The sequence below is a fragment of the Heptranchias perlo genome, chromosome 10, assembly GCF_035084215.1.
Source record: "Heptranchias perlo isolate sHepPer1 chromosome 10, sHepPer1.hap1, whole genome shotgun sequence".
NCBI lineage: Eukaryota > Metazoa > Chordata > Chondrichthyes > Hexanchiformes > Hexanchidae > Heptranchias > Heptranchias perlo.
This window is the reverse complement of record NC_090334.1, coordinates 79,941,113-79,955,984: the sequence shown is the minus strand read 5'-3', so window position 1 is coordinate 79,955,984 and position 14,872 is coordinate 79,941,113. Positions and strand designations below refer to the sequence as shown.

Below are 14,872 nucleotides of genomic sequence, written 5' to 3'. Positions count from 1 at the left end.
AGCAGTATCCTAGGCCCAACCATCTTCAACTGCTTCATCAATGACCTTCCCTCCATCATAAGGTCAGAAATGGGGATATTTGCTGATGACTGCACAGTGTTCAGTTCCATTCGCAAACCCTCAGATAATGAAGCAGTTCATGCCCACATGAAGCAAGACCTGGTCAACATCCAGGCTTGGGCTGATAAGTGGCAAGTAACATTCGTGCCAGACAAGTGCCAGGCAATGACCATCTCCAACAAGAGAGAGTCTAACCACCTCCCCTTGACATTCAACGGCATTACCATCGCCGAACCCCCCACCATCAACATCCTGGGGGTCACCATTGACCAGAAACTTAACTGGACCAACCACATAAATACTGTGGCTACAACAGCAGGTCAGAGGCTGGGTATTCTGCGGCGAGTGACTCACCTCCTGACTCCCCAAAGCCTTTCCACCATCTACAAGGCACAAGTCAGGAGTGTGATGGAGTACTCTCCACTTGCCTGGATGAGTGCAGCTCCAACAACACACAAGAAGCTCGACACCATCCAGGACAAAGCAGCCCGCTTGATTGGCATCCCATCCACCACCCTAAACGTTCACTCCCTTCACCACCAACACACCATGGCTGCAGTGTGTATCATCTACAGGATGCACTGCAGCAAGTCGCCAAGGCTTCTTCGACAGCACCTCCCAAACCTGCGGCCTCTACCACCTAGAAGGACAAGGGCAGTAGGCACATGGGAACAACACCACCTGCGCGTTCCCCTCCAAGTCACACAACATCCTGACTTGGAAATATATCGCCATTCTTTCATCGTCGCTGGGTCAAAATCCTGGAACTCCCTACCTAACAGCACTGTGGGAGAACCTTCACTACACGGACTGCAGCGGTTCAAGAAGGCGGCTCACCACCACCTTCTCAAGGGCAATTAGGGATGGGCAATAAATGCTGGCCTTGCCAGCGATGCCCACATCCCATGAACAAATAAAAAAAAAGAGTGGTGCAGCAAACAGTTGATCAGCCAACAGCTGATCAGTGTGTTCCTCTCATTACCTCTTACAGCTGATCAGTTCTTCTCTCACTGTTTCAAACAGTTGATCATCGTGCTCCTCTCTCAATGCGACCTGTGTACATTATAACCAAAAGCTCACTGGGTATATTATGGAGAATAGTAGACTATACACGTGTAGACCATATACAATATGGAGAAAGTTAGGCCATATATATGTTATAGAGAGCTAGTTGATCTCCTATGGCGTTGCACGTGTTAAGTCAAAAAATATTGTCTTTCTCTTACCTGTCTCTATTGTCTTCGCCGTGCTGATTCTCTTCTTCTGATTCTGTCTCTCTTTTCTGTTCCCTTCTGCTTGAAATCATGGAATGAAAATCAGGCGGATTCTATAGATAGCAGGCGATCTGCACGCTGGATTACAGCCCAAGCGGTGAAAACGAAAAATCTACCCCTTGAATTTTTTAAATTTTGTTTAACCCTTCACATGAACATTAGAAATTTCAGTTGCTGAGAAAAAAAAAATGGCAACTCAGTAATTTTCAGATGAAGAATTTTCAGAGCAATTTGTGGGGAAAAGCCCCTTGTTGGTCAGATTTTACAATTACAGGGTGAAATGCTTACACAGGCAATTGCCATTATAAATGTGGACATAGGAATTAATGATGAAAAAAATTGATGCAAAAAGTATGATGTAAAGAGTGACAACAGGAAGTAAAGTTTTGTAGACAAGAAGTGTGCATTGACATGGGGCAGGCAAATTTTCAACTTCACTGCATGGGCGGTAATATGGCTGAGCAGATCGCCCACCCATTGTAGACTGTTATTCATCGCATCAAAACCAATGGGATGTAAATTAGGTGGATTCTACAATGAGCGTGTGATTCGCATTGCCAGGTTACCACCCAAGGGGTGAAGTTGAAAAGTCCCCCCAAGGCTTTTGATAAACTATAGGTAGTTGTTACAGATGTCATGAATCTATAGCAGAAGTTCTACTGGGCTTAACATCACTGGTCACATCCATAAGGATGCCTCCCATCCTCTACAATCAGCAGTACATCTTTACTGCCCAATATTTAGTTAAACGATAGCGTGACTCAGGGGTCGTAATGTTGATACGTGTATTGGGTATTATGTTCTCGCATGTATTCCCCGACTTTACAGAAAGTGGGCTGAAAAACACTGTGGTGGGATTAGGCCTGGTTGTAACCTGTATAGGATTCATGAATCAACAGAATACAGTTCTTACAGAGATTCAATCAATTATCTTCTGTCCCTCATGGCCTATTTAAATAATAAAACACATGATTTTACATGAGTTCTAGGGGGATCTCACTTACAAGCTAGCTGTCCCTTAACTCTCAGGTCCCTTACTCCTTTGGTTAAAGGCCACACATGTTTATGTCTTAGACTGGAGTCTCTCTCTCCCTGACCAACCAGAGAGAAAAATCTCTTTGTGTGTCTGCCTGTTTTAGACTCCCACTCTAGAGGGAGACAGAGAGAAAATATAGACTGTCTTCTGACCCTTCCCTCACCTTTGAGCTACCAATCAAAGTTACCATCTTGAATGAAAGGCCATCCTCTTGGTGTGGAAAGCTGCGGCACTTGTATGCCTGGTTCAGCCAAGCCCCCTGTCGGGTATATTGAATGAAAACCCATTCTACCGTAATGGCAAGAAATGCCTAGGACCAAGCATTAAAAAAACCCTATCGACACAAAGCTAATGTAACATGCAAAAATAACCAAAGGGTGTGTGCTGGCCTGTCTGGTATTCCACCCAGGAACCATCCTAGTCAACATTCTAAGTGGCTTGTGTATCTGTAAATTAACTCTTTGTAAGTTGAATCTGACTTTGTATTGACAACATAACATGAATGTAAACAAAATCCCTTCCAAACTATATCGGTGAAAGTCCAAAAATGTTACATATACATTATATATATAGATATTATAAAGAATAGTGGCCATGTATATATTATAAAGGGTAGTAGATTTGTATCTATTAATGAGAAGAGCAAATCCTGTAACATTATAATTTAGTGGGATGGTATCGTCAATGCTAGGACCTTCCTCACATTTGTTCATTCTTCAGTTCTACAGTAGTTCACACACTGTGACAAGTCAGATCAGCATGAAGAGTTCCAATATATCCGTTGCAGTGAGCTACAGTTCGCTCTGTGATGACCAAATGGAAAAGCTCACGGAGAAGACCAGCGAAGATGACTTTGATACGGACGTGGAGACTGAAGGTGAGAAAGGAGAAATCACAATCAACTTGCTATTCATGCAGTGTTAAAAACTAACCCTGGGCCCCTGTACCACAGTGGGCTATGTAATAAGGGACAGAGGGAGGGGTATTTTCAGCCACCTCTGTTTACCTGTGGCCATTGGCGGACTTGCTAGTTCATGCTCTCCGAGTGCCAATCCGTAGCCTGCCCCATTGAGGGATTTGACTGAGTTGAGTATCAACTCTGGCCCTCCAGCAAAGGAAAGAATATTTGCATTTATGTAGCACCTTTCACGACCTCAGAACATTCCAAAGCACTTCACAGCCAATGAAGTACTTTTGAAGTGCAGACACTTTTGTAATGTAGGGAAACACGGCAGCCAATTTGTGCACAGCAAGATCCCATGTGATCCTTTTTGTCCACCTGAGAGAGCACTTTGGTTTAATATCTCATCGGAAAGACAGCACCTCTGACAGTGCAGCGGAAGCTCCCTCTATACAGCACTGAAGTGTCAGCCTGGATTATGTCGTCTGTCGGATGAGGCAGACCAAGATGACTTTGATACAGACGTGGAGACTGAAGGTGACAAAGGAGAAACCAAGGCCCCATCTTTCCTCTCAGGTAGACGTATAAGATCGCACAGTACTATTCGAAGAAGAGCAGGGGAATTCTCCTCAGTGTCCTGACCAATATTTATCCCTCAACTAATATCACTAAAACAGATTATCTGGTCATTATCTCATTGCTGTTTGTGGGACCTTGCTGTGCACAAATTGGCTGCTACATTTCCTCCATTATAAAAGTGACTACACTTCAAAAAGAGGGAGTATGAGAATGGATTAGCGGCTAACATAAAAGGGAACCCAAAAGTCTTTTATAAACATATAAATAGTAAAATGAGGTAATCAAAGGAAGGATGGGACTGGTTAGGGACAAAAAAAAGGAGATCTTGTGGAGGCAGAGGGCATGGCTGAGGTACTCAATGAATACTTCGCATCGGTCTTCACTAGAGAAGAGGATGCTGCCATTGTAGCAGTAAAGGAGGAGGTGGTAGTGGTATTGGAGAGGATAAAAATAGATAAATGGGAGGTACTTAAAAGATTGGCAGTACTCAAAGTAGAAAAGTCACCCGGTCCAGATGGGATGCATCCTAGGTTACTGAGGGGAGTAAGGGTGGAAATTATGGAGGTTCAATCCTCCTTAGATATGGGGATGGTACCGGAGGATTGCAAATGTTACACCCCTGTTAAAAAACGGGGAGAGGGATAAACCCGATAATTACAGGCCAGTCAGCCAAACGTCGGTGGTGGAGAAACTTTTAGAGACAATAATCTGGGACAAAATCAATTGGCACTTGGAAAAGTATGGGCTAATAAATTAAAGTCAGCATGGATTTGTTAAAGGAAAATCGTGTTTGACTAACTTGATTAAGTTCTTTGATGAAGTAACAGAGAGCATCGATGTAGTGCAGTTGATGTTGTGTTTATGGACTTTCAAAAGGCATTTGATAAAGTACCACATAATAGACTTGTTAGCAAAATTAAAGCCCATGGAATTAAAGGGACAGTGGCAGCGTGGATACAAAATTGGCTAAAGGACAGAATGCAGAGAGTAGTGGTGAACAGTTGTTTTTCATACTGGAGGGAAACACACAGTGGTGTTTCCACTGCTCTTTTTGATATATATTAATGACTTGGACTTGGGTATAGAGGGTATAATTTCAAAGTTTGCAGATGACACAAAACTCGGAAATGTAGTAAACAATGTGGAGAATAGTAACAGACTTCAGGAGGACATAGACAGACTGGTGAAATTGGCAGACACATGGCAGATGAAATTTAATGCAGAGAAGTGTGAAGTGATACATTTTGGTAGGAAGAACGAGGAGAGGCAATACAAACTAAAGAGTACAATTTTAAAGGGGGTGCAGGAATAGAGAGACCGGGGAGTGTACGCACATAAGTCTTTGAAGGTGACAGGACAAGTTAAGAATGCTGTTAAAAAAAAATGGAATCTGGGCTTTATTAATAGAGGCATAGAGTAGAAAAGCAAGGAAGTTATGCTAAACCTTTATAAATTACTGGTTAGGCCTCAGCTGGAGTTTTTTTGTTCAATTCTGGGCGCCACACTTTAGGAAGGATATCAAGGCTTTAGAGAAGGTGCAGAAGAGATTTACTAGAATGGTACCAGAGATGAGGGATTTCAGTTATGTGGCGAGATTGGAGAAGCTGGGGTTGTTCTCCTCAGGACAAAGAAGGTAAAAGGGGAGATTTGATAGAGGTGTTCAAAATCATGAATGGTTTTAATAGAGTAAATAAGAAGAAATTGTTTCCAGTGGCAGAAGGGTTGGTAACCAGAGGACACAGATTTAAGGTGATTGGCAGAAGAGCCAGAGGCGGCATAAGAAAACATTTTTTTAAACAACGAGTTGTAATGATCTGGAAAGCACTGCCAGAAAGGGCGGTGGAAGCAGATTCAATAGTAACTTTCAAAAGGGAATTGAATAAATACTTGAAGGGAAAAAAATTACAGGGTTATGGGGAATGGGCAGGTGAATGCGACTAATTGGATAGCTCTTTCAAAGAGGCACGGGCACGGTGGACCAAATGGCCTCCTTCTGTGCTGTACAATTCTATGTATGATTCTATATCCTCAAATTCACGGATAGATTTTAATTATTTTTATCCAGATTGATTAAAAGTTTTTTTTTCTCCACACACCACCACCACCCCCCCACCCCCGTCTACTTTAAAAAGTGAAAACCACTGGAGTAACAGTGAGTGAGGAGATGGTCTACCGCCTGGCGTGCATGGATGTTGGAGTCAGCCCAATATCCTACTACATTCGGCACCGCAGCGACAATCATCTTAACCTGAACTACCGCTGCATGTCACCCAAAGCGCTGAAGGCCCTATCGATCGCACTTGTGGTGAGTATCTGGTATCTGGGGAGAGGGTTTTGGGGCCAGCCAAATCTGTCTGATCCAGCTTCTAACCACCCACACTGGAAAATCTAGGTTTGGGTGTCTGAAGTAGAAAGTGCTCCATCCTCCGGCACTGGTATCGCATACCTTGGCAAGCACAAGGATTCACAAAAAAAAACGTAGTTACAGAAATCGAACGGAATAAAAGTCACGGAAAATGACAGAGCTTGAGAGTCAAAACACATTCCTGAACACAGAGAATAACAACAGAGAGAGATAGAGACAGATAGAGAGCGAAAATGGAGAGTATGAAATTGGTCTTGAATGTTAGGGCAAAACGATTGATAAGGAATTGGCAGCCCGTTTTATAGCCTGCCTGATTTTCTTTTGTATTGGACAGGCAGGCTGTAAAAGCACTCAAAAGCAATTTCACCCCCAGGAAACTTGAACACAGTGAGAGCCCAAGTACAGTGCGACAACCTGTGGTGATAGACATGATGTGGAGATGCCGGTGATGGACTGGGGTTGGCAAATGTAAAGAATCTTACAACACCAGGTTATAGTCCAACAAATTTATTTGAAAATCACAAGCTTTCGGAGGCTTTCTCCTTCGTCAGGTGAATGTGGAAATGAAATCCTTGAACCTTTCGCATTTATATTCAGAGAACAATACCTGGTGATTACAGATAATCTTTCCAACTGCCCGTTGTCAAGGCAATCAAAGTGTTCAGATAGAGAGGTGTTACCTACAGGACCACCGAATATACAAACGGCCAGAACACAAAACAGAGGGAGGGAGAAACATTCTAAAGGAAGAGAAAGACAGAAAATGACCCGTTGTATTAAAAACAGATAACTTTTATTCGCTGGTGGGGTTACGTGTAGCGTGACATGAACCCAAGATCCCGATTGAGGCCCTCCTCATGGGTGCGGAACTTGGCTATCAATTTCTGCTCGACGATTTTGCGTTGTCGTGTGTCTCGAAGGCCGCCTTGGAGAACACTTACCCGAAGATCGGTGGCTGAATGTCCTTGACTGCTGAAGTGTTCCCCGACTGGGAGGGAACCCTCCTGTCTGGCGATTGTTGCGCGGTGTCCGTTCATCCGTTGTCGCAGTGTCTGCATGGTCTCGCCAATGTACCATGCTCCGGGGCATCCTTTCCTGCAACGTATGAGGTAGACAACGTTGGCCGAGTCACAGGAGTATGAACCATGTACCTGGTGGGTGGTGTCCTCTCGTGTGATGTTGGTATCTGTGTCGATGATCTGGCATGTCTTGCAGAGGTTGCCGTGGTAAGGGTTGTGTGGTGTCGTGGACGCTGTTCTCCTGAAAGCTGGGTAATTTGCTGCGAACGATGGTCTGTTTGAGGTTGGGTGGCTGCTTGAAGGCGAGTAGTGGAGGTGTGGGGATGGCCTTAGCGAGGTGTTCGTCGTCATTGATGACATGTTGAAGGCTGCGGAGAACATGGCGTAGTTTCTCCGCTCCGGGGAAGTACTGGACGACGAAGGGTACTCTGTTGGTTGCGTCCCGTGTTAGTCTTCTGAGGAGGTCGATGCGATTTTTCGCTGTGGCCCGTCAGAACTGTCGATCAATGAGTCGAGCGTCATATCCCGTTCTTACGAGGGCGTCTTTCAGCGTCTGTAGGTGTCCATCACGTTCCTCCTCGTCTGAGCAGATCCTGTGTATTCGCAGGGCCTGTCCATAGGGGATGGCCTCTTTGACGTGATTAGGGTGGAAGCTGGAAAAGTGGAGCATCGTGAGGTTGTCCGTGGGCTTGCGGTAGAGTGAGGTGCTGAGGTGCCCGTCTTTGATGGAGATTCGTGTGTCCAAGAAAGAATCCGATTCTGAGGAGTAGTCCATGGTGAGCTTGATGGTGGGATGGAATTTGTTGATGTTATCGTGTAGTCTCTTTAGTGATTCTTCGCCGTGGGTCCATAGAAAGAAAATGTCGTCGATGTATCTGGTGTATAGCGTTGGTTGGAGGTCCTGTGCAGTGAAGAAGTCCTGCTCGAACTTGTGCATGAAAATGTTGGCGTATTGGGGTGCGAATTTGGTCCCCATTGGCTGTTCCGTGTGTTTGGGTAAAGAACTGGTTATCGAAGGTGAAGACATTGTGATCCAGGATGAAGCGGATGAGTTGTAGGATGGCGTCTGGAGATTGGCTGTTGTTGATGTTGAGTACTGAGGCTGTTGCAGCGATGCCGTCATTGTGGGGGATACTGGTGTAGAGTGCCAAGACGTCCATTGTGGTGAGAAGTGTTCCTGGTTCCACTGGTCCGTGGGTACTGAGTTTTTGTAGGAAGTCTGTAGTGTCGCGACAAAAGCTGGGGATTCCCTGTACGATGGGTTTCAGGATGCCCTCGACGTATCCAGAGAGGTTCTCACACAGGGTTCCGTTGCCTGATACGATAGAACGTCCGGGTGTGTTGGCTTTGTGTATCTTTGGGAGGCAGTGGATGTCTCCCACACGGGGAGTACGTGGGATGAGAGCGCGTCGGATGCTTTGAAGGTCTGGATCGAAGGTCTTGTGGTGATAGAGACAGAGACAGAGACAGGGGCCTTGATTTTTACAGGGGGTGTGGGAAGGGTGCGGGAGAGCCCGGTAGCGAGTGGCAAACACTGCAAGGTCGGGGACATGGAAGCCCTGCCGATCTTAACGGCCGGGCCTCATTTAAATAAAACTTCCCGGACTCACGACCAGTTTCACTACCTGGCGGGCGGGAGCAGGAATTTGGCCGCAGCCTGGCGGCCGTGGGAGCGTTCCCTGGCAGTCAGTGGGTGGAGGGGTTCCAGGGAGGGCTGGGTTTTAAAATTGGAGCCAGAAAGTCTGATCAGCGTGAGAAATCCAGAGACTGAAAACAGACACTCTGAACAAAGAGAGGCAGAGAGGGTAAGAAGGAGAGTGATAGAGACAGACAGAGTGAACACAATCCTTGTTCTGCAGACTAATACAGCAGTGACTATATTGGACCTAGAACATGATGGGATTGAAGCAGAGGGAGCGCAATACCTGATGGAAATGTTAGCCGAAAACTGCTTCATCCAGACTCTGGTAAGATCGTCTGTCTTGTTAGGAGTGACTGTAGATGACTCAGTGTTGGTCACATAGCTCTCGTGTTTAAATGAGCTTGGTATTGTGATTTGTATATTCTGTCATAGGAACATAGGGACAGGAGTAGGCCATTCAGGAGACTCTTAAGCTGTGGAGTGAGAAATGTTGCAGGAATCTCGTAGGGTTGCCAAATCTGGTTGAACATATTCCTGGAGGTGTCATGAAACGACACCCTGCCTCCAACTGCCCCGCCCCCACACTCCTGCCATTGGTCGCCCAACATGTCCATCCTCACATCTTCCCACACCAACTGGAAAGTGAATAGACTCTTCATTCAATGATTATTGACTGTCAGTCAAACGGCCTTTTTACCTTATTTAAGAAAGGTGAGAGAGAGAAACCAGGAAATTATAGACCTGTTAGTCTAACATCTGTTGTGGGGAAGTTATTAGAATCCACAGAGATAGGTGGCATAGTAAGTAATGTAGACAGGAGCATAAAATTACAAAGAGACATTGATAGATTAAGTTAGTGGGCAAAACTGTGGCAGATGGATTTCAAAGCAAGTATGAGGTCATCCATTTTGGACCAAAAAATGATAGATCTGAGTATTTTTTAAATGGTTAAAAACTAGGAACAGTGGAGGTTCAAAGAGATTTAGGGGTCCGTGTACACAGATCACTAACATGTGGTATAGTTAGGTACAAAAAATAATCAAAAAGGCTAATGGAATGTTAGCCTTTACATCTAGAGGGCTAGAATATAAAGGGGAGGATGTTTTGCTATACAAAGACCTGATTAGACCACATCTGGAGTACTGTGTACAGTTCTGGGCACCTTCGAAAGGATATATTGGCTTTGGAAGGAGCGCAGCGCAAATTCACCAGAGTGTTGCCGGGGTTCCAAGAGTTAAAATATGAGAGATTACATAAACCAGGCTTGTATTCCCTGGAATATAGAAGGTTAAAGGGTGATTTGATTGAGGTATTTAAGATTTTGAAAGGAATTGACAGGGTAGATAGAGAGAAAATTTTTCCGCTGGTGGGGAGTTTAGGACAAGGGGACATGCCCTTCAAATCAGAGCCAGGCCATTCAGGAGAGAAGTTAGGAAACACTTCTTCACGCAAAGGGTGGTAGAAGTGTGGAACTCACTCCCACAAAAAGCAGTAGATGCTAGCTCAATTAATAATTTTAAATCTGAGACCGATAGATTTTTTCTAGCCAAGGGTATTAAGGGATATGGAGCCAAGGTAAATGGAGTTAGGATATGGATCAGCCATGATCTCATCGAATGGCGGCTCAGGCTTGAGGGGCTGAATGACCTACTCCTGTTCCTATGATCCTAAGAGTGTTCAAAAGAAAAAAAATAATAAGAAATTTTTTAATGCCTCTATGGTTTTGTTCTCCTGGGTGTTGCTCTCAGCAGTGTCCTGGAGATTAATCTTTAATTCCTGGAAACTCCAGGGCAATCCTGGAAGGTTGGCAACCCCAGGATCTTGCAGCAGGCATGCATTACATGAGTTTCAAGCTGCCGCTGCATGATAACTAAGTAACTGTGTGGGTGGAATCTGGGGCAAGGAGCTCGAAGGTGCTGATTGAGTGGTATTTACTGCATCTTTCCATGTCGTTCACTGCAGTAGATATGACTGGCCTGCATTATGTTAAACCTGCTCTGCTCCCCATAATGCACGCAGATCGCTTAGCCAAGTATAATGGTAGTATGCGCGTTTGCCCCTTGGGGGATGTTGGCTGGATTGAATCCAATGTTTCTTGATTTTTTTTGGTTATGTTTTTCTTTTAAATGAATAAACGTGGTGCTTATAGCTGCTGAATGTAATCAAATCTGGTGAAACCTGATATATCCAATAAATCAGGGTGAACAAAACCCAGCTCTGACCAAAGGCTATCGACCTGAAACGTTAACCCTACCTTCAACTCGCCACAGATGCTGCCTGACCTGCTGAGTGTTTCCTGCATTTTCTGTTTTTATTTTTGAACAAAACAGGAACTTAACACTGAAAATATCAAAGCAAAGATAACAAAAGTGTTGATTAAGTTAGGAATAAATTAACAATTTATTCTGGGGCCTGGGGTTAATCTGCAGTGGAAAGAAAGGAAACATGTCAAATTGTAGTGAAATCTGGGCAACTATTTTATTTCCATTTTTAAAATGTCATAACCCTTCCAAGATAAATTATTTTGGCCGGCAAAACAGAATTACATCACACTCCAAAGAGCTGGAAAACACATGAAAGAAAATATCAAAAATGTAAATTTGCTAGGGGAGCGTATGCCCAGACTTCAGTACTTGCACTCCCTTCACGCCTTCCATGTACTTTGTTTCTGTATTCTGCTATACATGTGATAGCGAGTTGGGTATACCCTCAACTTAAGCTTTGGCAAGCCCGTGTCCCACTGCGCATTCAGTATGGCATTCGCCTATATTCAGGCTGTGTTGTGTTGTTAGCTTTTTGGGGGCAGTGCCAACTTTTTTCGATGTTGTTGGCCAACTTTTGCTAGTTTTCTAGGTGGGTATATGTGTGCTTCAGTTAGGGTTGCCAACTCTGGTTGGAATTAATCCTGGAGGTTTCATCACATGACCTCCTGCTTCCAACTGCCCCTGTCCCCACACACCCACCATTGGTCACCCAACCTTACTGTGCTCCGCCTTCCCACACCAATCAGAAAGCAAATTACCCAATTGGATGATGTTTGTCAGTCAAACAGCTCTTTTATCCTGTCTCCAATATTTTTATAACTAATAAACAAATGAAAATGAAGCACAATTTTTTTAATGTCCCTATAATTTTTCTCCTCGGTTGCTTGCAGCAGTGTCCAGGGGATTAATCTTTAATTCCTGGAAGGTTGGCAGCCCGAGCTTCAGTATGTGTATGCATGTGCACTTCTGCGTGTATGTGTAGTCTGTCTCTGCATGTATGCGCACACAGACATTTGTGTCTGTCTCTGTGTGTGCATGTGTGTGTGTGTACATGTGTGCGTTTAAGGCCTGTGTGGGCTCATTGCTTGAATCTCACACTGCTGTATTAATTGCTGGTATTTCAGAATTTGTCCAACAATGAGTTACGAACATGGGGAGTGGAAGTGTTGTGTAGAATGCTTCCGCTGAACATCTCCCTCAAGTGCATCAAACTCTCAGGTAAACCCAGTGCTTATGTACCTGTGAACTTTTCTTTCTGCAGTTCACTGATAGCTGATCCCAGAATATGATTGATCCGGTATAGTTATGGTAATGAGATTGTGGAAGCTAGGAGTGACTCAGGTCACAGGTGCTGGTCCATTGCAATTCCCAGGCATGCCATTCCAAGCAAACAGGCCTGTCTGTACCATACCTGTGCCAAATTTACACCTGGTTTCAAAGGGAAACAGAGTGAGATAATACACAACCTATGGTAGTGAATTCACTTCCCTTAACCTGACCTAAATGTGAAAGGGATTCATTTTGGTAATTGTACTATTTATTGTGTATTCTTCACAGTGAGGCACGTCAGTGCTGGGGAATGGAATGTCTTTTTTGCATCAAGCACTCCCAGATCAAGCATAACACATATTAAGTGAACCCCCTTGTCCTCGTTCCAAGAATAGCCTTTGAAGTACTGCATGCCCAGTGACACACCTCCAGCACAACAACTACTTGCATTTATACAGTGCCTTTAATGTAGTAAAAAGTCCCAAGACACTTCACAGGAGGGTTATCAGGCAAAATTTGACATCGAGCCACATAAGCAGATATTAGGACAGGTGATCAAAAGCTTGGTCAAAGAGGTAGGTTTTAAGGAGCGTCTTGAAAGAGAGAGGTAGAGAGGTTTAGGGAGGGAATTCCAGATCTTAGGGCAGAAGAAGGCACGGCTGCCAATGGTGAAGCGATGAATATCGGGAATGCACAAGAGGCAAGATTTGGAAGAGCGCAGAGAACTCAACAACAACTTGCATTTATATAGTGTCAGCCAGGAGTGCAGTGCAGTGGAAGGCTAGGGAATAACGCTTTCGCTGGTAGTTTACGAGGGAGCCGGTTTTGGGTGAAACCTCCGTCCACACTAAACATCGCTCTTGGCATCATACAGCACGGGATGGGGCAACGGCCTAGGGAGGAAACTCCCAGGCCAGGAATTTCCTCGTCCATGCCCTTGGGGTACACCAAGCACTCTGTACGCTGAGCTCGACTGGGAATGCCAGACCTTGACCCACCTGGGAGTCCAGGCCTGTTGTAAAGGGAGACCATGAGCCCAATTAATTAAGCTGCCAAAGCCAGCGGAGTCTGCAGCATGGCGAGCAGTATGCCCTGGGCCACATTTCCAGCTCTTCCTCTTTTAGTAGGTGCATAAGATGCCCCAATGGCGGCGCAGACACTCAACTGCATTATTGAAATGAGGGAATTATAGACTTTTACATCGGCCCATCGTGCCTGCGCCACGATGAGCTGAAAGAGCTATCCAATTAGTCCCACTACCCTGCTCTTTCCCCAGAGCCCTGCAGGTTTTTCAGGGGGAAAGTCCCCCTGACCCTTGATACTTCAGCAGGGTGGGTGGGGGTCCCTGGTATATAGTGACATGGAGCCATCCTGCTGAATTTTGGGGCCAATGTATCTTTACATAAACTCAGAAGGCCGCCTCCTACTGTCCCAATTTGACATTTCTATTGCCTATCTTCATGTCCTCTCTGAGTGAGACTGGAAATTTGAGCTGAACTGTGAGTAATTTTGAATTGGAGAATTTTCAGGATCAGGAAATGGCCACTAGTTCCAAAAGTTCCATAGATCAACCTCACCTACCTGCCTTTTCACCACAATCCTCTCCACAAACACAGACTATTGTCTAACAACAAGTGACTACACTTCAAAAGTAATTTGTTGTCCTGTGAAGCGCTTTATAACTTTTATGAAAGACACGGTATAAATTCCTTTCTGTTTTCTTTCCTAGTGACCGATTCCACAACTCCATCACCCTTTGGGTGAGAAGTTTCTGCCCAAGTTTCAGTTCTGTGCTGTTGCCAACCAGCAGACAGAGTAGCTTTCAGCCCATCAGTCTGTGAACACAAATCCCAAAGGTGAATGGTCAGTCTCACCCACTGCACCACCCAGTCCGCCCCTCAGATTCTATTAATGTGCCTTTTTACTTCTTATCCTCCCTAGCCCACACATTATTCCCTGACCCACATGGGACAACAGAATCCATAACCGTTTGCCCGCAGCACTGTGCACTGCCAAGTACTCACAGGATGATTCCTCAAGGGGAATTTAATGCAACATAACTCCCTCAATGTCTTTTTCTCCCACTTGCAGGAAACAAACTGACAAACAACGATGCTGCATTTTTTGCCGATGCTTTATCCGTAAGTAAAGAGGAAGACTTTTGTTGAACTATTCCAGTTTATTTCCAGCTGAGTTATTTTTGGTTGGCGGCCAAATTGCCTGTTTCTCTATTAGACAGCCTCATTGGACAAACATCCAAGTGTTTAATTCTGTACGTTTTTTTTGTTTCATCTATTTATTATATTATACTCCCCCCTTTTCCCTTTATTGGTGTTCCCCACATAATGCACCTTCAGCAACCAAGATAGCAGCCAGATAATCTCTTCCCACACCTGGGTAGATCCCTTCAAAAATAGATATTTGTTTAGGGATGGGATTTGAAGGTTCCTGGGATAAGGCAAA

At 44.7% G+C, this 14,872-nt stretch overlaps 1 protein-coding gene across 1 annotated transcript in view; it reads left to right on the top strand.

Annotated features, from left to right (window-relative positions):
• The first annotated feature begins 6,014 nt into the window (after positions 1 to 6,014).
• The window catches only part of LOC137326796 (leucine-rich repeat-containing protein 74A), a 48,636-nt gene continuing 39,778 nt past the window's right edge, over positions 6,015 to 14,872 (top strand). Inside the window, exons 1-4 of the mRNA XM_067992190.1 lie at positions 6,015 to 6,155; positions 9,094 to 9,201; positions 12,265 to 12,358; positions 14,501 to 14,550. Coding sequence (XP_067848291.1) covers positions 6,015 to 6,155; positions 9,094 to 9,201; positions 12,265 to 12,358; positions 14,501 to 14,550 — 393 coding nt within the window. The remainder of the gene's footprint in view (positions 6,156 to 9,093; positions 9,202 to 12,264; positions 12,359 to 14,500; positions 14,551 to 14,872) is intronic.